The sequence below is a fragment of the Mya arenaria genome, chromosome 13, assembly GCF_026914265.1.
Source record: "Mya arenaria isolate MELC-2E11 chromosome 13, ASM2691426v1".
NCBI lineage: Eukaryota > Metazoa > Mollusca > Bivalvia > Myida > Myidae > Mya > Mya arenaria.
Window position 1 is genome coordinate 13,669,905 of NC_069134.1, and position 23,676 is coordinate 13,693,580.

General features: G+C 37.7%; 1 protein-coding gene across 1 annotated transcript; it reads right to left on the minus strand.

Moving 5' to 3' along the window:
- Window positions 1-1,888: 1,888 nt before the first annotated feature.
- LOC128215025 (uncharacterized) lies at window positions 1,889-23,573 on the minus strand. Its single transcript, XM_052921758.1, has 29 exons — window positions 23,484-23,573; window positions 22,488-22,699; window positions 22,111-22,350; window positions 21,747-21,899; window positions 21,350-21,548; window positions 20,975-21,224; window positions 20,605-20,770; window positions 20,300-20,476; window positions 20,037-20,186; window positions 19,329-19,907; window positions 18,848-19,191; window positions 18,513-18,695; window positions 18,081-18,345; window positions 17,559-17,706; window positions 17,142-17,399; window positions 16,722-16,979; window positions 16,256-16,496; window positions 15,826-16,042; window positions 5,945-15,634; window positions 5,433-5,768; window positions 5,137-5,302; window positions 4,781-4,965; window positions 4,421-4,671; window positions 4,151-4,250; window positions 3,954-4,029; window positions 3,607-3,815; window positions 3,159-3,486; window positions 2,847-3,043; window positions 1,889-2,471 (listed from the first exon to the last, which is right to left on the minus strand). The coding sequence occupies exons 1-29, from the start codon at window positions 23,533-23,535 to the stop codon at window positions 2,175-2,177; spliced, it is 15,927 nt and encodes a 5,308-aa protein (XP_052777718.1). The 5' UTR covers window positions 23,536-23,573; the 3' UTR covers window positions 1,889-2,174.
- Window positions 23,574-23,676: the final 103 nt, after the last annotated feature.

The window sequence follows — 23,676 nt, forward strand, 5'->3', positions numbered from 1 at the left end:
AACATTTCCGTCCCGATATTTCTCCTTTTTTGTTCAACAAAATGTTTAACCTTTAATCCAAAATTACGGTCCTGATTTGATATTTCACACCTATTTATCTATCCTTATTTTGAACTCGATCATCTCATCATTTTTCACACCATACTACGAATACACTCGAGCATCGAATTAAAGTGACAATGGAGCACAATTAGGGCTTGTTAAAGAATGACATTGAGATCGCATACTTTACAAACATCGTTGTCAGAAAATCAGTGATTTATTTCGGTGATGAAGTGTGTATATAATTGCTGGATAACACAACCAGAATATCATTCGAAAATATCTCATCAGGTTTGAATGCCGTACTGCTCACTCGAAACGCTACCAAGCAATCTGGTTAATGGCCCGGTAACCTATCCGGGAGGAAACAATTTGCATATATGTGCTGTCATTTTGTTTTAAATGTTTAATGTTGTTTTAATAAAGAAAAATAATGATGAATTACTTGTTATCGCTTTATTAAACAATAATTCAACGAACATGTATACGAAAGATCACTTAAACCAAATGCATCGTATTGGTAACGTCAAACCGACATTGCAATCTTCACGACTTAATATTCCACGTCATATATAATTCGCGAACGCTGTCATTTTCTGAAAAGTGTTCATCCGAACTATCGATTCTTCGAAATAATGTTTTGGGTCCCTACGATTTCGGATTAACGGTGTTCAACTTTATTTTACAATATTATTTTGATAATTACAAGCATAACTTTTCATCCTGTGAAAAAGAAATTTGTAATCCAATTGGTCTAAGCTGAAATCCGACGAAAAAATAATTGAATATCATAATTATTATATGTATAAATGTATGTCTTAGCCTTTAAGTTTATGCGTTGAAATATAAATTGCCAAAGGTATTGTGCTAATTAGCAAATATCGTTTTACAGAAAATGCATTTAGACATTGGCTTATACGCGGGGAATAAGGATCATTTATTTTTGTTCATTTTCTGAAAGAATCATGGGTGGTCGTCTGCACATTTAATGATGAGAGAAATATCGTGCAAAATTGTAAATTTATAAATTACCAGCATTGTGTGCTTCCTTTGTTTCAAGTTGTTTTGGTTTACTAATGCTTATTTCAATGATAAGAGTTTAGCTTTATAATTCAATAGTACAAGGACAATTTCAGGGACAAGGTCAGTAGTCAACAATGCAAGTATATCCGATCAAAGCGTTTATATTTTACCGTAAGCACGTTCCATTCCCCTTCGTTCATATTCAGAATTAGTAGCAGTTAAATGTGTTTTAACCTAACAATGTGTTGTTGATGATCTTCAACTAGTAACAATTGTCCTGTCAACCTCTAAGACGTCATAGGAAAGATACGTGTCAAAATATTAGTGTAATTTTCGCCGTTCATATATTTTGTCGATTATTATTTTGTTAATGTTGTCACTGACCGCTTATAGGCGGTATCTGAATTTATTTTTTTGTGACGGTATGATTCTCTCGCTGAGTGTCTGTTAAGCTTTTATTACTGAGCCATGAAGAAATCTTGTGGAACAATGGATACTTCAGTGGCAAGACCAGCAGCCATACAAACTGTGACGTTGTTGAATGACACACTGCCTAAGTTCAACATACATTTAAACGCAAGCTAAGAAAGAGGTCGACCAGAACCTTACTCAATGCGAAAACATTAAACAATGTTATATCTCTGTCCCAAATTATAAGGATTCCTATTCCATCTACAATTATATTTGATTGTATAATGTCACACTTACGCAACAATATACCGGAAAAAATGTTTGCGAATTGTGGACAACTTTAAAATGTCCCCCAACAAAGAGGAAATAATACATTTAAGTACAAATGATGCTTTGATTATTTATTCAGTGTTTAATTGTACAGCAGTAGATTTTTGTGTTTGCTTATAAAATACTACAATATCTTTCAGTTAAAAGTTTTAAAAAGTACAGTTATAAAATTATTAATATGTTTGTTATTAAAAGCAAATACATGATCTTGAAAATTGAAATACATTATACTTTACTATAAAATAACGTTGAAAAGAAAAACGTTTTTTTTTTAAATTCTGTCAGTTTAAAGTTGAGAGTCAATCACAGTAAAATCACAAAGTATGTCCATTTGGTTTTGGCAGTTGGGTCCTAGAGAACGTCTAAGCTCAGCGGCATTTGCCAGTGCCAACTTCCCAGGTCTTCACAAAGCGGTCAGCATTGTCACTTGGCTTTCCAAACGACGTCATCATGTCGTTGTAGGGCTCGTTGTCATAGCTACCGAGGAGTCCGTTTGTCTTTCCGAAGTAGAAGCCGTTCATCACAATAGTGTACGAGTCGAGCTCTTTCACGTAGTCAACGTCAAGATGGCCAGCAACATTGATTTTCACGTGGCCATTCAGTGACGTCATCGTTGTGTCTCTAAAGACCGCTGGTAATGCAGTTAGCTGCCGATCAACCTTGATCTGTGGATTGGATAGAGAACGTGCAATAAAGAAAAAAAGAAAACCTAAATTCCAAATAAGGATGTTTCTAGTGAGTTTTCAGTATGTGGTGAAAGCCAAGTGGTAGGCGTATCGGACTCTGAATTAAAAGGAAGCAAAGTAAGATCACCGCTCGTAGTTTCGTCGATGATAATAGTGTTTGACAACAAGAGTGGTGAAGTCACATGTCTAAATTCAATGTACATATCAGATAACAATGTTCATATTTTCATCGCTAAAAAGCTTTAAAGATCTTGTGTTATGTTACATGCTAAACTTACTGGCATCATTGCAGTAATTGCAGCCTATGTTCCTAACATAAGAGATAAGCAAATTAACAAACACACAAACACACACCTGTCCATCGGCTAAGAGCTCAATGGCCTTCCCGTCAGCGATAATAACCAGGGTTTTATTGTTGTTTTCCTTGTTGAGGACCACTGTGAAATTACCGTTGACGTTGTCTTTAGCTAGGAGGAAAGTGCAGCTCTTGGTCAAGTCGTAGGTCAGCCCATCGAACGTGGTAATAGTGTCACCCTCAATGGTAGCGATGGCTGTAAATATTACCAACATAAATCATTTATTCTTACATTTTAAAGAAGATACGCTACTAAAGTTAAAACTATTAAAAGACGAGAGTAAACTAGATGTAATTAACTATCAATGTACCTTCATAAGGGGGCAGCCATTTTGAGACATCAGATGACGGCAGCGAGATACTTGGCATTTTGGGAATGTACTTCTGTGTCTTTGACATGTCCATTTCTATTACTGGAACAGCATCTAAAGTCTTGATTGGCAACGGCAAATGGATTTCAGCTTGAATTTCACCGTGTTTCGGGTCATAAACGGTGATCGTACTCTTTTTAAGGTTCAGGAGTGTGGCTTTAATATCTGAAAGTTCTATCTCGATTTCTTCTTTAATCCAATCAATTATTGCTTGTGCAATTATTTCTGCATTTTCTCTAATTTCCCAATATTTGTAGGCATTGTAACCCTGAAAAATATCGAATCATGTAAATATTACATAAATAATGAAATAACGAATCCAGCTAAAAATGTTAAATGCAAATCTATCAATGTTTAAATTCATCTGAAAGCAACAAATATGTCTTACGTGCTGGTAGGCGCCACCAACTTGTTTATTTGCCAACAAGCGAGATACTCTGGTATTGATAGCGTCATTTACACCATAAATTGCAGATGTGTACTTGTCAGCCATGTTGGTCATGTGATCATTGCTCATTTGCGACATATAGTTAACGTAAGTATTGTACTTGTCGTTCACAGAGGTCATAACTGGTGCGGTGATGTTGTAAACATGGCCTGAAATACAATAGTGTTATTCATATAGCAAACGCATTGTTTTAAACTTAGGTAAAATAATGAGGTCTCCTACACAACCTGACAAAATATAACCACATATAGACAATGCTTCTTTCAATATAACAAACGAACATTTACCTGAGTATATGTTGTAGACATTCTCGGCAGACTGCATGATCATCCCCGATGATTTCTCTACCTCCAGTATTATGTTCTACAAAAATATTTTCAACACTGTTATTCAAATGCTTTTGGTGTGAGAATTAGTATATCCCTACATTCCGCTAAATGTCATGACATGATGCGTTTTCAAATTTAAAAAAGTGTCGACAAACCTTGATCGTTTCCTTGGAGACTACCATTGACTTTGACAGTTCATCGGACAGATTGTTCATGCACTCACTGGTCGCCAGAGACATGTCGTGTAGTTTGAGTCTAATAATATATGAAGATGAATGCAACGTGTTCACTTTTTTACCATAACATTTATAAGACAAACACAAAATGATTTACATTTCACGATTGCTGAAGATCATAATATGTTAGCATCCTTAACAACGGTTATATTAAATGAAAACTAAAATAAACAACGTAGGTTTACATACTTTGTCTTTTCAGCAGCAGCTAGAACTACATCGACGATATCACGCATGTGATACTGATTGAGCTCATACATGATGGCCAGTCGCTCAAGTTGTTCAGTGGCAGTGGCAACAAACGGTTCCGATTCCTCCATAAAAGAACGATTGATGATACTAGACTTTTGTCTAAGTTCGGCGCTAATACTCTCACTTACAGCATCAGCAAAGCTGGAGAGCTGGCGTTTGTAGGTAGAAGACTTCTTTGCTGTGTATTCCTTTAATAATTCAATTCATAGCGAATAAGAAAGGTACAAATTACATAGATAAATATTCAATATACAAACAGATAGAAAGGAATCAACTTTCCAATTAAGTTAAACTTACTTTTAGATCAGCAATCATATCTGGTCGCCAATGGATTCTGCTGTGAAGAAGATGAGAGCTGTTTAGACGTAAAGCAAGCAGTCCGTCACTTATTCTCTGTCTGTTGATCACATGGTACAATTCAGCTGCAATGGCAGAATTATTCACGTACTTCGCGCTTACATGAAGCTCACTGGTTGGGTTTTCTGAAATGAAAAGTCGTAAATGTTGCTAATGACAATTAAAATAAATCCATTTTAAAACTTTCACAATTGTATTCTTCTATGATATAACCTTTCATTATATTAAAACGTTAGAAAGGAACGATACATTTGTCCAATACAGATACATCGAAAGAAGTTAACTTTCAACCTTACCCAAATCGTAGTTCATCTGAAAGTCGATGCTGCGTTTAACGGAATCAAACGAAACAATGGTATTCAGTGGTTTTTTGTTGTCATATTTGTTGACCAAGGAAAGGCGATATGGGGATCCAGCCTGGATGTTTCCGTTGATTCCAACCTTCTTCATTGGAGTGTCAATCTTAGAATAAAGAAATATAAGACAAACATTATAAAATTATGAAGTTTAAAATGTTTAAATTCAAATATAATCAGTTCCTGTTATATGAATAAAATGGTTCTTTTGAAAAAAAATCTGATAAAATACTTACATTTAGTTCGACGCCTTTACGGATTTTGTCAAGTTCTCCATTGACTGTGAACTGTTTAGTCTCGCGTCTTGCAGTAAGGTATTTGACATCAACTGCTCCTGTCATTTTTTCGTTTGAATTTCCCACATGAGAAACGACCTCAACATTGACGCTAGTGTATGGGTGACTTATTCCGAATGTAAAGCTGTAATTTCTAGAATCCCAAGAAGATATGTCCTCAACACGAGAGTTAATTGTGATTTTTTTTCGGGAATCTTTAGAATAGGTTAGTTCTGTTTTTCCGTCAAATATGATACGCCCTCTGTTCAGAATCATTTCGGAATCGATCTGAAGATCCTGCAAGTATAAAACAATAATGACTCCGTATGCAATTGAAACTGCAATAACGTGCCTGATATCAAGAATGTTGCGAATCAAACCATTTGAAATATAATAAAATTCTTAGTCAATCCTAATTCAAAATTGTAATTATATAAAACTAGAAAATATTTACTTTGATTGTAAACGTTTACCTTTCCTAGGCTTGGCAACATCACTGTCATGTCAGCCTTCATCGAATCGGATTGAGATTTGATTTCGGAGCGGAATCCAACTTTCTTTGTTTCATCTTTGTCTGCGTCCCAAAACAGGAAACCTTCGGTAGCCCCGTTTTGTACTTTGCCGGTTACTTTAAGACTTCTTGTAGGAAGAATAATTTTTGCGAACGACTCGGATATCTCGTACCCATAGCGATTAGTATTGATGACTAGGATTGATTTCTTAAGAGAACCGTTCAAATCCAGCTGCATTGTTGGACAGTTGTACTTAGCAACCACGCTCTTTGCGATTGGGTCAATTGTTCCGGTTAGTGTCAATCCGGTGTTCTTTTCGAAAATATCGTTTGTAAAAGAAACAGATCCTTGATAAACTCGTCCGATGTTACCACTGACGTCTGCAGAAAAGGTTATTGGAGAGCGCATTGTTACAGACAAAGCCTTGTTCTGAGCGCTGCTAAAAGTAATATCACCGGCTAAAGTGGTTTTTCCGTTAAAAACTGGGGATATCTTTCCAGAGTAGATAATTCCTTGTTTCTTTTCCATTTTGATATCAACACCCGCTTGTCTAACCATATCGAAAGGTGTTCTTAAATTTATGTTTCCAGTAGTTGAAAGACTATTGTCAGTTAGAGTTCCATCAAGGACAATGGACTGTGAAGAAGACCAACTTATTTCTGACTTAGTTGTATATTTACCTCTGTTTTCTTCGTTTGTGACGGTTATTTTGATGTTTTCGAAATTTCTAATCTGACTGGTAAGACTTACGGAGCCGTCCAAATTCAGCAGTGAGAACAAACGCAGATTTGCCTGGGCCCTGATGGATGGAGCAGCAGATGATGTAAAGGCAGCTGTTGATTGGAAGTTACGCATTTCTCCATTGTATGACAGTTGCACTTCGTGATTTTCATACCCTTGGAAGGGGGTGGACAATTTAAATGTAAGGCTGTTGCTGTTCATATCAATCGACGCAGAAAGTGTCTTATCTTGCATGTAGGCAACATTAACTTGTCCGTTTATTGAATCTTTTCCAATGACATATTTGACATCTGCACCTAACTTTTCAAAACCGGCGAACGGTGTGGTAAACGAAACAGTTGCTGTTGGGGGGTTATTATTAATTGTCAAAGTGCCACTGATATCCTTATTCATAATGGATATGTCTGCATCACACTCAAAGCCATCTGATAGAGAAGCATGTCTATATGAAGCTTTGGTAAATTCACAGCCCTGAAATGGTGTTGTCATGTCTAAGGACATTGAAAGTCTTCGCCATCCGTAATTAGAATACTGGAGGTTGGATTCAAACAAACTTTTATTTTTTGCTTGTACTGTTGACTTGGTGGTAAATCGCCTGTAGGTACCCGAATGCTCAAATGTGACTGCAATGTCACTTAAGTGTTCGAATGGTGTATCAAGTTTGAACAATGCGTTTATTTCATTTGAAAGGTCCAAGCTAGCTTCAGTCGAGTACAAACTTCCAAGTATTTTAGCATCAGCAGATGCTTTAAAATTCGGCAAATCGGCATCGTACTTAACCTGTATATGCTGGTCATCTACGTATCCAGCAAACGTCGTTTTAAGAGAATAATCTAGATTTAAGGACGATATGCCGATGGAGAAAGTTCCGGTAGATATTAAATTGTTGTCTTCACCCATTGAAACAACGAGCGATTTCGAGAATTGACTTGGTTGTCCCGTCAGAGTTAATTCAATGTTAAGGTCTTCCGTGTAAGGTGTTTCAAGCTTTGCCACTGTCTGCACATTTTTTCCCGAAATTGTTGACTCAAACGAAGCAGCAATTTGTTTTCCGGTCAGATAATTTATTTGTGTGTCAAAAGACACACTGTCTTTGTTGCTTGCAAAATGGATGTTACCTCCAACGTTTTCATATCCACTGAATGGTGTAGATATGGCAAGTGTAGCGGATAGCTTGGGCTGAGTCTGGATTTCACTGTTGAAAGAAAATTTATTTCCAGGCATTGAAACTGTTAAATCGGCCTTGGCATTTGGATACTGTCCACTGTATGCAAATTCTGCCTCACTGTTTCCATATGGAGAAGTCATGGAAATGCTAGATTTAATTCCTCGTTCTGTATTAAGTTTACCGTCGAGTGTCATTTTCTTTCCTAGTGCTTCCATATTAACACTGCCTGTATAGCTTGAGTAGCCCCTATTTAAACTGACAGATCCTCGAATTGTTCCAGTTACATGTGAGTTCATTGAAAAGGATGCACCCATATCGTTACCAAAGTAAAAGCTAGTATCTAAAGAATTTGGTTGGCCGTTAAATGTAGCTTTTATATTAATTGAATTTCCATTCAACTGAGGTTCCACGTTGAAGGAACCAGTTACTGGTTCCATATACGGAGTGACGACGGCAAAGGAACCCTGTGGGTACGGTGTCGATTGAAAAGAAATATCGGTCGTGAATGGAGTGCCATTGAAACGAAGTTCAGCTCTAGTTGTGAATTTCTGCATATCTCCGGAGTGGTCGAACGAAATCTGAAGTGCTGGTGTAAGGACTGACTGACAAACAATTTTCAAAGAGATTCCTTTCACATTAGATAATTGAAAATTACCTGTCAAGAGTGTCCTTCTTCCTGTCTTAATTTGGATAAGGCCATCTGAGTTAGGAAATATTCCATTATATGACAACTTAGATGTTACAGTTTTGTAACCTTCAAATGGTGTCTTTACTGTCATAAAGGTGTCAATGCCATTGGTTGTGTCAACACTGGAATCGAAGGAAAATGTATTTTCGCCGACAGAATATTCCATTGCACTTTGGAACTTTTGGGCATTGCCAACAAATTCGAGTCCCAATCCAATTGAAGGAAAATATGGACTTGAAGCTGAGATTTTCATTTCAGATTTCGACCCGATGTTGAATAGCATATGCGCTTCTGTTTTTTCTCCATTTATTGTAATTTCTGCTTGGTTTTCAAAGTCAAGAACTTTCCCTTTATGACTAAATGATGCAGACAGGGTTTTAATATATTCATTCGTGGACTTCAAAGAAAGGCTTGCCCGCAGAGGTGAAGTTTCAAAAGACAATTTGCTTGAAAATATTTCTTGGGTTCCTTTTGCAAAACTAGCACTTCCCAAAATACCACCATCCGACTTAAACTGAATATTCATGAAGCTAGATTGTCCATCCACCGCTAGTTCTCCCTTAACGTCAAAGTGGTCATAGGTCCCGTCAACGAAAATGGATCCCGATAGTGTTTTGACAGGTGTTTTGAAATTAAAAGACCCTTGAAGAGGATTAACGTTTGCGGAGAGGTCAGAATCTAAAATGGTTTCGGATGCAACGATGAGCTGAGCACTTGACTGAAAATTTGTCCATGGTCCGCTTTTTGAGAGAGTGGCTTGGATATCTCGTATTGGGTTTTTTATAGTAAGGTCGAGATTAATTGGGTTTGACTGAAATGCTACTTCGCTGTCAAGCATCACTGTCGATCCAATGGTGAACTTAGCCTGGGTTTTAAAATTTCGTACAGATCCGTCAACTGCATAAGAGGCAAAGATATTCTTAAATGGATTCTTTAAAGTGATGCTTCCGCGAATAGGGGTTGTACCAAGCGAAACTTGACTGTCTATTATTGTTTTTGACTCTGTTGATAGTTTTGCTATTCCACTTAAAGGCCCTGTTTGTCTTATTTCGATGTTTCCAATTTTATCGCCGATCTTTACTTCGCTAACAACCTTGTACGTTAATGGAACAAGATTTATGGAGAATTTACCCTGAATGGGTTCTACCATTGGCGATTCAATGCTAAGGAATCCCTCGGCGTCATTCATAATCGACAACCCGGCATCAAGGCTATGTTTATCATTATCCAATTTAACTTCACCGTGAGATTTGAAGTTAGTCAGTTCCCCGTCATGTTTAAATCCAACGGCAATCGGAATTACTCTGGGTGATCGGATATTGATCTGACATTCATATGTGTCTATTGTATTTACAGAGCCCGTCAATTTATGCATTTCCTTTCCATATTTTGCTGACGAGTCAAGGGTGAACTGTCTCGGTGTCCCATCAATTTCACATTCGAACTCGATCGGCTCGGTGAAAGGCGTCTTAATACTCAGAATTCCATAAATACCATTTTTTGTATTAAACTCAAGGTCGGCTTCAACTGTATTAGTTATGTAGGTTCCTTCCAAATGACACTTTGGACTACTGAGTGTACCAGAGATTTCAATTTTACTAGACATGTATGGAAGTGATGGTGACGTAATGCTTACTACGGCTCCTAGTTTATCGGACTTGGAAATGTATGCTTCAACGCCATGCAGTTGTCCTGCTATATCAATCGTAAAATGTCCACCAACTTCACCTTCTTTTCTGTATGTTAATTCTGATGTTTCATATCCGTTGACTGGAACTTGCACTTGAACAATCCATGTGTAAGGAAGATTAGCATCTAATTTAATGGCAAACAAGGTTGTAACGCCATACGCAACATTGACATTAGAATTTCCGTTCATGGTATTTGCGTTGTCCCTGTCAAAGGAAGCTGTGATGTCTTTGAAAAACGGCGTTTTTAATATAAATGAACCTGATGTAGGTTTGAAGGAAAGATCTCCAACGAGATTTTGTTTGTTGTATGTTACCTCGGCGTGCGATGCAAAATCTGTATAAATGCCATCGTGGGTCACTTTTACGGAAACAATCTTTAATTGAGGCAATACTGAGGTGATAGTAATCCCAACGTTGATCGAACGCTCGTGATTAATTCTTGAGTCAATGCTTAAGAGAGACTCAGTTCCATATTGGACATTTGCAGACGTGTGGCTGTTTGAGCAAGGTCCTGTGTGCGATAGTGATAATTTCATGTCTTTCGACATTGGAGTAGTCAGGGTAAATGTTGCTACAACAGTTGGAGAAGTTTTTACATCCATACTCAAAGTGCTCTTTTGTCCAGCGTAGATAACTCGAGCGTCAGTTACAAAAGCAGTCAAATCACCCTTATGTGTGAAGCTGGTCTCCAAGTTATTTATGTGTGGAGAAATTATTCTTAAATCACCTGAAAATTGATCTTCAATGTTGAATGACATATCAACACTAATTCCACTTCGTCCGCCGTAAGTCATGTCAATATTTGACTTGAAGTTTTTCATGGAACCCTCGTAAATGAATTTTCCTACCAGTTCCTCGGCAAGCGGAGAGGAGATTTTGAAAGACCCTTGTATGTCCGGTGAAGTTGTCAATTCAATTTCTGTTTCAAATCGCTTTCCGAAAACATTGACTGCTGCATTTGATCTGAGCCCGTTCGCATTGCCATTATGATGGAGTTGAAGTTCAGAAGATTCGTATCCCTCAAGAGGTGTGATGACTGAGACAATGGCCGATACTGTTGGTTGAATAGTCAAATCAGACTGAAGTCCAAATTGTTTAACACCGTCATACCTCACAGACACATCAGAATTCGACGACGTATCGGACTGGACATGACTAATGACAATTTCTGCCTTCTTCGTCATAGGTGTTTCTCCAGTCAATCTGGCTTGTATGCCATTAGACGAATCAAAGACCAGGTTAATCGCAGTTGCTCCACCGGGACAGTTTGTGTTGACTGATGAAGTGAATTTCGACATGTCCCCTTCGTGTGAGAAGGATGCAGCATAATTATCTATTCCAGGTAGTGTTGACTTAAGTGAGACGCTTCCTGATTTCGAAATACCGTTCTTGAATGAAGCTTCTCCGAGCAAACTTTTTTTATTGCTTGAACATTGCACAATTGTATTGAAGTTGTTCATGTCTCCATTATGAGTAACTGTAAGCGTTAGATCTTTAAGGGAATTAAAAGAGTTAATCATTGTCACTTTTCCGTTAATACCATTGGTTGAGTCAAATGATATATCGATGGTGCCTGACTTTTTGTTTAATGAAAATTCTCCATGACTCTTGAAATTGTGCAGGTCACCTGAATGAACAACGGCCGTTTGTATGTTCTTATAACCATAAAATGGTGTAGCGACTGCAATGCCACCCTTCAGTCCGTTGACTGTGTTCATGTTGATATTGGCTTCAACTGCATCTTTTCCCATAGAAACACTTGCTGATGATTTGAAATTCTGAATTTTACCTTCATGGTTTACAGATGCCTTTATCGTACTGAATGAAGGTCCTTTAACTGTTAATTCACCTTTAAGAGAGTTCAAGTTCTGGAAAGTTGCATCACCGATGTAGGTGTCGCCATTGCACTTGTACTGCAGATTGCACTTGAAACTGTCGGCTGTACCAGAGTGCTTAAGAGACAGCTGGTGACTTTTCAGCCATGAAATAGGTGATTTAACTGTGAAAAGTGCATTAACAGTCGGCTGCATTTGGAATTTGGCATTTGCTATAAGGCGCTTGCTACCTGCGCTTGCACGAAGCTTGCTCTGGAACCTCGAGAGTTTACCCCAATGATCGAAAGTTGCTTTGATTGTGTCGGTATAAGGACTTCGCAGAGTGAAGTCGACGTCTATTTTCTTAGTGGCGTCTACATTTAGATCAAGTTCTGTTATATCTTTGTTAAGCTGCATTTCCCCATGAAACTTGAAATTGTTAATCACACCTTCCTGTGAAATGGAAATACGGGCTTCTCTTAATGCCTTGTATGGTGTCTTCAGAAGAGTTTCGGCAATAAATGCTGGCTCAGTGTTCACCTTGGTTGAAGCGAAATATATATCCTGATTTCTTTGCAATTCAATTTGAGTTTGGAACTTTGAGATGTAGCCTTCATGTGTAAGGGATCCTCGTAGATCACTGAATCCTCTAATAGGTGTTTTTACAATAGCCGAAAGGTTGATTGTCGACTGAAGATCAACATTGAAATCGGATGAGAAAACGCCGATGTCACTTACTGAAAGTTCCATTTGGTTTGAAAACGACAAAAAAGGGCCTTTGTGTGAGGCAGAAAACCTGGCGTTTCGAATTGGTGTTTCAATGGCTAACGAGGCTTCTACACCTGGGCTTGATTTAAAGTTTAGACTTCCGCCATATTTTGTATTATCGACTAAGATATGGCTAGAGGATTCAAAGTTTTTGAAGTTGCCTTTGTGTTTTAATTCAACATGGACATTAGATGTGCATGACATGTCAACATCAGCTTTAAAGTCAAGAAGACTTCCCTCGTAGTTGAATGAAGCCGATATATCTTCATAAAATGGACTCCGAATAATGAGAGATCCGCTTTTGGTTTCAACGCCCGAATATCGAGTTTCTATTGACATCACTTTGCCTCGCTGATATTCAATTTCACCGTTGTTTGAGAATCGTCGAAGGTCTCCAACATGATTGATCGAAACTCTGGCGTATGGCATTTGGTCAAATGGTGACGAAAATTCCAGAGACATCGCCAAGTCGTTGACACTTTGAAAGCTATACTTACTATCGAGTCGAACTGTTTTTCCGGGTAAATATTCAACTGAAAGTGATGACTGTCTCTTATTGTCTACCATATAACTTACAAATGTAATCTGTGAATATGGCACGCTTGCAATTGGTGTTGTCAGTTTTACATTACCAGATAATCTTTCGTTGATATCAAACGATGCTGATACTAGCCATGCTCCCAACAATGGTTCAGCGTCAATCTTTGCTGATGTAGTAAGGGTGTTTCCTGTTCGTTTGTACATCGCATTTGTTGCAAAATCGCTTGTGAAAGGTGAAGAAAATTTGAGAGAAATTTCATTGGGATTATGGAAACTATCCAGTTGAATGTTTTTGCCTGACATGTACTGTAGTTGCAGTTTCGATTCAATACCTGTTTTCTTGACAAAGCGTGATCCATATAATATGACTGCTGGGTTGTTTGGAGTATTCGCGCTTATTGAAATGTCCATGTCTCCTGAAGTTTCTTTTCTGTACGTTCCATCGATACTGTAAATCTTGGATGGGGAAATCGACAATTCTAAATGTGCCTTTGATGGACTCGCGGAGTAGTCAGCATTTAAAATGACAGAGACATCATCCCCAAGAAGCGAATTAGATGTTGTGAATTTAGATTTTACTTGGTTATTCGATCGCTCGTACTTTCCTTCAACAGTAACAATTGTCATTCCTTCGTTTGAAATATTTACTACAGAGTCGAAATGGCCTGACCTATGCTCATGTATTATCTGCAGGACGGTTTCTTTCATCACTCGATATGGTGTATTTATTTGCAATGTACTATGCACCTTTCCTGAGGCCAAGCTCATGTCATGAATGCTCTTAATGTCAAGTGAATATTGGTTTCCGTTAAGAATAAGTTCCGATGTAGATTGCATATTGCTTTTGGTATTTCTGTGATTCCAGGTTAAGGATACACCATTAGAAGGTAAAGTAATCGTAACGTTTCCATCAGTTGCAATATTCATACCATTCATTGTTGCAGTGATTGTACTTTTCAGCCCGTATTCTTTATTGTTGTATTGTAGAAGTGTGTTTGTGTTGACATCTCGGCCATTGTTGCTGTGCTCCAACAAGATGGATCCTTTCTTCATGTTCTGCATTGATGATTTAAAATTGAGCTGTCCTTTCAAATTGATGTCGTTTTCATTTCCGTTGTTAGTAAGGTGAATATCGGCGTTCAAAAATTGTTTGTTGAAATTGAATTTGGCCACTGTTGACACGCCATCTGTTACCGAATGCTGCAAATTGGCCTGGGATGATTTCAAACCATATGATGGAGCCTTCGCAATCAACACAGCATCGATATTTCTTATGTTGATTGGCCTCTGAACTTTCAGTTCGGCAGAAATGGAATCATCGGTATCAAACTTTAGGTCAACCTGGGTATTATAGTTTGTTGTTGCTATTTTATGGTTCAGGGAAAGTTCGACAGATTTGAGTTGCTGGATTGGGGTTGAAAGCTTTACACTGCCAATTAGGTCCCGACCATCCCGGGCGGCAATGCTGCCAAATACTGTATCAATAGATACGGAATTGCTGACACCCCATTTCAGGTCCATATGTGACAAATATTTGTTAGTGTAAGTTTGCTTGACATTTACAGAAACGGTTCGGCTTGGGTACTGGACAGTGAGCGATCCATCCATGTTTGACATGTCCTGGTATTGGCCACTTCCACTGACGGTTATCCTTTGTGAATCATCACGATCTGCATTCCATCTTAGATCAGAACGACTGCTGATTCTTCCGTTTGCCATAGAGCTTTCAAAGTTTCCAATGATGTGCCTGGTTGGGTATACTATATCCGCTAAGCAGCGAACAGAAGTTGCAGTTAGCTTTTCAGATGACAACTGCGCAGAGTATTTTGAAGATCCTCGCATGATCTCACCACCAATTTTGTATTGCGCTGGGTCTAAGTTGAAATCGCCTTCAAGTTTTAAAGGTGTCATACTATCTAACTGAACATTAGAGGAGACAGTAAAGGCTTTAGCTGATGGGGTTTTCCATGATGCGTCGAATGTATTTTCGGAGCGACCAACTTTAACTTTTGATGACAGATCATAACTGTTTTCGGAAGACTGCTTAAGTGCATGGGTCATGAGTATCTTTTTACCTGGAATATCAATACGCCAAATTCCGTTCAGATTTTTCAATGTTGTTGACTCATCCTGAAGTTGAAGGTTTGATTCCATGGCGTTTTTGTTAAGTCGCAGAGTAGCAGTCGAGTTCAAGGCCTTGGAGTTGTGGGAGTGTGTTACTTTTGAGACAAGTCTGAAATTCTGCAACAGTAAATCATATATAGTTATAGGTCATTAGCAATCAGTATGTACCTAAGCCCAGATATAAAATACAAATTCAAAACTGACTTAAAAAATGAGTATCGTGAACAATTAGTGAACTTTAAATGCAGGGCTTTCAATTGCATATACATTCTTTCCAATATTGTTTTCAAAATTTCAAGACGACTCACCGTTCCGATTTCCATTTTTCCAGAAAAGTCAACAGCCGCCATTGACCAACTTTTTATTCTTCTGTCAAGTTTACCATCAACGGTTATCTGTTTATCTGCATCCTTAAAGTTTGGTCCATAGTTTATGCTTGCATCAAATCCAGAAGTTCTCTTGTTGTGATTAACGTTGGTAATAAGTTTGAAATTGAGGTCAGAGTTTTTCTTCGATTCAGCATTCCTAAAACAAGACATGATAATCAGCGTGTTTGAAAGTCTTAAAATTAAATTAAATTAATATCTGTTTAAACAAGTCATAGATATATAAGCTGTTTAATCTTTCTTTTCTTAAAACTAAATTTTGTTTATACTGACTAACGATAGGCACTTAAATTAAACTTCGATGTTTTCTTTTAATGTATAGTTAAAGTTCAAACAAAAACATATTACTCACATTGACAGTCTTGCTTTCGTCAAAGTTTTCGTACTCCAATTCATCAATTTTGATGCAAATTTAACGTTGTCCCGGGCAATGCCCTTGATGATGTACGTAAGGTCAATATCGGCGGCCAAAGTTTTCATGTTCCTGTTGTCAAACTTGCCTTTAGTTTTTATGTACATTGGTGTCGATTCAAAAGCGAAATTAACATAGTTAAGTGACCTTCCTCGTCTGTAAGACTTAAGCCTCCATTTAGCTGAAATTGCAATAAATACCACATGTGGAAATATGTTGAAATAGATCCGTCGGATGTATAAAATACATACAAAACAAAGACACAGTAGTGTCAGTTTGGTAAACATTTCATTGAAACAGGGATAATTGCCAACAGCCCTAACTCTATCATTCTTGCACTGGTATGAATCACTGCAAAATGCACTGGACAACAAACGATTGAAAAATGGAGTTTAGTTAAATTTACCTGATAATGAAACTGGTTTAGCAACTACTTTGTCGAGGACAAAGTTCAGGTCAATCGAGTTTCCGAAAACATTCGTGTAAGTTCCACCAAAAGCAAACACCTCAGTAGATGGAGTTCGAATGCTTATCTGAGGCTTGTATACAATTTTCTTCTTGTAAACCGTTTTCTGGAGGGATGAGGATAGGGTGTACGTTGATTTAGGCCCAGTTGTAAGGGTGGCATCAAATCTCATTCCTTTATCTTTATTGGAAATTTCCGCTAAAAGCATAAAAAATACAAAAATAATTTGCTATGCTATCTGATAAATTCCATATCAAACGGCTACTCGTGATCTATCCTATACATAATAAACGCTCAACGGACAACACACAAAACAGCATACACAAATAACACATTAATTAAATTGTCGAAGTGGCTTACATTTCATTACGATAGGTGATTCACTCAATCCCGCAATAGTCATTTGTGTATCCAAAAGTGTCCAAGGCCTATATTCCATTGATCCCTTCATATTGATGGATTTAAAGTTAGGAATGTCAATCGAGATTGTTGGTTTAATAATTCTTCCTGGGCCTGACGTTTCCAATTTAAGATTGGCATTGACGTTAAAGCGTAGCGTGTTATCCCAGTTCATTCTGCCGCTGACACCCATTTCAGATTTCGAATTGACCAACGTACCTATGTAAATAAAATAATGTCATTTTGATAGGGATTTTGTCGATAGCTTCGAAAGTATATGTTTATTTCTTAACTTCTAAAACACAAAAAAACGTTAAAAAATAAATAACAACTCAGTTATGTTTTTATTAAAAATACTCATCAATTATAAGATCGAACCTCTAAAGTCTCCTTTTTTCCAAGGCGATGCTATGCTAGCGTCAAATGTTCCGTCTTCCTTATTGAGACTAAAGTCAACGCCCAATGCTCTGTCAATTTTGGAGTTAGGTGTTGAAAAGGCGAATCGAACGATGTTTTCCTTGGCGTTCTACAACAAGAAATGTAAATAAAGTACGTGTAATAAAACAATACAATATACAAGGTCATGCCCAATAGCCTACAATTCAACCAAACTCTTGTCTTCGTGCACAATGACCAAAACAGAACAAAACAAACACCAAACAATAGCAACAATGCTAAAAAAACAACAAACATTAAACACACACGAAAATATCGCCATTGGTAAAAGTTTGGATAAGTTAAATAAAAGATAAAACTACAAAAAAAGCAAGCAGCCATTGCAAAATTAGTTCTTCATGTGTATATGTGGGCAATATTTAACCAATAATTACTTTTGACCATTACTGTTAACGAATCAAATCTCTGTATGTATTTATATATGTATATACGGAATATACTTACGTGCGTCGATCTGGCCTCAAGCTTGTACCCAGTCATCTTTATATCTCTCTTGTAAAGAGTAATGCCAGCGTTCATCGGTCCAGTGATTGGGAAATATGGTGCAGTTTCCACAAGCGATGCGTTTGGAAAGCTCATTTCAGCGCAAATCTCTAAGCCTGCGACTTTGACAAGGTTCGGACCAGAACACGCGCTATGTGACTGGCGATTGCTTGTTATCATTTTCTGCAGTCTCTCTGATTCACGATGCATAGTATAAAACTCTGATCTGGATATAAAAAAAGTATATATATTTTATGTAATTTTACAAATATGAACTGTATATGTATATTTCAATTTATATCGTTGTTTTGTTTTGTTAAACAGGCCCAAACTATTATTGTTTGTACACACTTAAAATCAATAATGAGGATTTAATGGTAATGTGCAACATACTTCACGCTAATGATGTCCATCTTTTCGTCTGGAAGATCGAACTCTGCGGTCAAAATGGATCCATCGACTATAGACATTTTTCCTTGAATTGCAGAGCTTGAGTGAAGTGTTGAGATCATTTTCACTCCGACCTGGTTTGACAGTACGTCGATTCCCATGACACTTGACACAACAACGGCTGCGCTATAACCAAATAGATTTACTGACATTATGTAGTGCGCTTATCGTTTGACATGTTCGATGTTTTACTGTTTGAGATAAATTTTCAGAACAGGACGGACAGATAGGACATATGAAACACATTTATTGGGAGGATCAAGATTTAGGCAACTTACCTTGGTCGAATGATACCATGAATGTCCAGCGACCTAGGTGATGACGCCATTTTCATAACGTCCACCATTCCAGATGCTTTCATATCAATAGTTGCTGATCCATTCACAGTTAGATTGAGTGGGAATCCAGAACTTGTAGGGATGACAATAGTGCTATCAATAAACATTGTGCTGTGGGTGAACTGGTAATCGTTTTCATTTGAGAGTTTCATAAGTACTTCTAAAAAGTTGAAGCTGTTCTGAGAAAGCAGAGAGTCGAGGCCTTTGAAGTTCATATAGCGCAGCTCGTTGCCAAACACGCGCATGTAGAGAGAACCACGAAGATCGTCCATTACAGATTCCATCTAACAAAAATAAAACCAGTCGTCAGTGTATCATAAAGTTATAACTACCATTAATAATAGAATTCAAATTAACATCTCGCTATTATTTTTACATTTCGAAAAGTATTAAAGGCGAAAAGAAGAAAATCAACACAAACCCTTTTATCAATACGGCTGACTTTGTCTGCCTTGATAAGGTCAACGGCTGTTTCGTCTACAGCAGACTTTACTTCTTTTTCACTAAAATAACCATTTGGTCCGAAGTAGGATTCCAAGAAATATTCCAGACCTTCGACGCGTCCGCCAATTTCGAACAAATTGATGGCATTGCCGAACAAATCAACGGTAAGGTTGAACATGCCAGATCGCGGAATGAAGGATTTTGATGACCAAATGAGATCTCCCTCAACGGTTGCTCCAGTGTTGATCTTTTCAAGGAAAAGGGAACCTTCATAATTGCGGGAAAACTTCCTCTTATCCATATTAAATTCTTGCTTCAGCGTATCATCCTCAAGGATCGATCTAATGGACTGCTTGTGTGGGTCAGATGTTTCCATAAGATTGGTTAAGTGAGACCAAATGTATGATCCAACTTGGTTGACTGACTCCTTGCTTAACACTATCTTGACTTTGCTTATGGTTTCGTCTGAAGCACATTCCATAATGGACTTGTATGCTGCGATTCTTACTTCCGAATCTTCTTCTGTATTGCCAAGAATCTCGAAGAGAATAGGCTTCTAAAAATAGAAAGACAAATACATAAAATGCTCAACAGCTCAATGACAGTTTGTGTGATAAATTGACAAGTGACCGCAAGTGTATTGAGGTGTATTTCTCTATAAATAGATATTTGAAAAAAGGCTTACATCAGTGGAGCATGGAATGCGACGGAAGGCTTCGATGGCTGACAGACGGATCTCGATTGGGTTCTCAGTGCGGCGGAAACACTTCTCGAGTGTGGAAATAGCGTTTGTGCCGAATCCAGCGTTTCCAATCGCTCTGAGTGCCAACAGACTCTGTAAGTCAATGTAAGTTGTAAGATTTATGTAAATCAGTACACAATACACATTAAGAGTACAATTTCGACATTAACTGTACGCTACTTGTAAGTTATGGAGTCTTCACTTACCATTTTATAGTCACCGGAAATGCTGCAGGATGGAGCTATTTTGCTTTCAAGGAGTGAAATGATCTTCTTTACTTCAATGTAGTTTTCGCATGCCGGGTTGTTTCTGCAGACACTGTGCACGAGGGAGCTGACGGACAGCATTGCCTTTTCTTGTAGATTTTCAACTTTCAGCAAGTCCTAGAATCATTTAAAGCATATTTATCCCACCTAAATATTTTCAAAAGAAGATCATATGATTTACTGATAGGTACCAAATACAGCCTTAACGTTTCCAATCAATACTTATACATATTTTATTACATTACCTTTACTTCGTTCAGCATGGCGACGGAAGGCTGCTGTAAAAAGGCAAGGGAGGTCATCCACATTTCTGCCTCAATACCAGACACATCTCCACTGGTAATCAACTGGGTCATGAACTTCACACTCTCAGTTGTTCCCGTCATTGGCACGGCGTCCATAAAGAACTTGCTGTGAGAGAAATAATACATTTATCAATTAAATATTACCAAACTGTTAATGCAAAGATATATAATTTAAGGTAACTAGTATTTAAAAAAAATATTAACAAAGTATGTGATCCATAGTATTGTAAAATACATGAAGCTTAAATTTCTATGACATAAAGCTGTAGATGCTAAGTAAAGCAAATGTGATACTTTGTATAGTACGTACATAACACGCTTGTTGTTGCTTGAGCAGAGTTTCAGGGTTTTGATCTTCTTGTACACGACGTTCATGTCCATGGCAGACATTGACTTCATGGACAGCACAAGGGATGTAAACATCTTGGGCGTCTCAGGTGTCACACCGTTGGAAGTCACATCGCAAATAGTCGTCAGTTTGTTTTCAATATCACCCATGGCAGACAGACCATTTCCGTTGGAGTGTTCAAACTTCAGAGAAGTTCGAGATTGGACCGTAGCTAAAGAACAATAAATATATTGTTTAATGAAAAGTGATCAATTGATAAGGTAAGATAATGTAGGGAAATGGTTTGCTATACAATATACTAGAGTAAAAAAACAGGAGAAACATGTCCAACTATACCTGCTCTGGGCCTTGAAGCGTATTCCTTGACGTAGGTAAGAGTTTGCGTGCTGTGGGTGATTGCACCACTGTCTTGGCGAGAGAACGGAACGAAAGCGTGTTTCTCACGGCAGGTGGCTACATTCAAACGGCCAGTGTCTTTCGCAATCTCTTGTTCGCATTCCTGTGTGCTCTTTACGATAGGAATACTCTGGATTCCCTGTTCAATTTGCAATGTTGAAATAAATCGAACGATAGCAACTATATCGTACATTTACATTAACGAGTAATTCTTTGAAATCGGTCAAATAAAATGTTTTACTTATATGTAAGTCCAAAGCATTTCCATATTAATTATAAGATACCATATCTGACAATGCAATGCGTAACTGCTACAGTGAATAAAGCGATAACTAACCGATTTGGCCTGGTATGGGATGCCCTGGACAGCGCTGTTTCCGTTGTGGCGTTCTGTACAGCCCAACAGGTTCTTGGACTTCTTGATGATCTGTTTGTACCAGCCCTTGTCCTGGGAGGAATACTCGGTTTCACAGGTTCCGGCAACGTCCGACTGAAAACGAAATATTGTTATGTGTGTTGTTGTTATTAAATGGGATATTTGATTTCACAAGACCTGCACTATTGAACAGATCATTATTATCGTATACAAGTATTTCTGTCTACTTTTATATGAATATAATAATAATTATTGTATTTACGCCGCTAGATGCTAGGATATATACTCATCCGATACAACTAATTGAATATAATAATGTACTTGCCTCGCTGAGAGTCTGAGGCTTGGTTATATCGTCCATGTTGTTCTGAATCAGTGACAGAATACCTCTCTTAATGTTCAAGGTCTTATCAGACTCGACCTGTGACAGACATAGATCTTCGATTGTGCCGTCTTGGAAGGACACCGTCAGAGGTTGTTTTTCAAGGTCTGCTAGTTCGGGAGATGACACCGGCTTCATGGTTGACGTTTCTGGGTCGTGTTCGCTCAGTTTAACGTCACTCAGCTGCAGAAATCATATCATGATATACATATCCACAATTTTATATTGTAAACTATACTAGACGGGGGTTAACTAACGAATGTTAAACTGTTGCAATCCTATTATATTATCATACTCATAAATGCTTCAATATCACTTACCCGCATGATCATTTCACATTTGGAAGCAAAGTCCAAGTAGACTTTGGATGTAAGGTGGACTCCAGCATGATCCTCCGAGGCGCCCTGTACAGCCGTCCGTATGTCCGTCTCATATGTGAATTCATAGGTCGTTCCGGGTTCGTAGTTGAATTGGTTTGACACAGTGCATTGTCTTGCACATTTGTCTGATATCTGGATCTCTTGTATAGGACCTAAAGAACGATTAATTCGGTTTTATCATATAGTTAAAGTAAAGCTACTTCATCCAGTGAGTACATCGAGAATACATTGATTTTGCAAAAAGTTATATTTACAAAAACTCGACTCAACTCCACCACACTTAATATTGCCTACATGTATATGAACCATGTGTGTGTTCTTCAAAGAGAACGAGCTCTGTTTCTGCCATGTTATACTTAATACAGATTAGTTTTATAAATTTGAAACTACTGAATCAACATATACTAGGTACAATTCAATACCAGTCGAAAGCGCTAATCTTTCTAAAAGGGTTTGGAAATAATGGTCCCAAAATATAATCATTAACAAGTTTGAAACTATACATCACTCACACACTATATATATATACTAGCGGGGGAAAGAAACTATACATGCCAAAAAGTCCAGTTTTGAAATGACCCCAGAAAAAGAATTATATAAAAAAAATGACTTAATTCTGAAAATTGTCAGTACCTCTCTGTATCACAGTCACATTTATGACATATATAGCTGAGGTAAACATCATGTAATCATCGAAAAGCTTGACGTTATTTTCGACAATATTCATATTAGACACAGTTTCTTTTTTCCGCAAGTATATAAAAAATTTGAAGATATAAAATATATGAAATATCTCATCAAAGATTTCTAACAAATATAAAGAATACATCTATTAAGCTGTTAAAATACATGAACACATTTTTCAGTACGACAGCAACAACCACAACATTAATATAAAAAACAATAACATAAACAATATATAAAAGAAATTCTTACCTGCTTGTGATCCCGCCACAAGGGCAAGGATGAAAAATAGTGTGTGCCCCATTATGGGCTAGCAGGCTCAAGTATCTCGCTGTATTGTTTTTCGTCCGTCCGTTCATCGCTTATATACACGGCTACTGAGCTCAGTATGGGCAAAGTCCTCCCGGTCACACGAGCCTAGCATGGATTGAAGTTATCGCTCGGT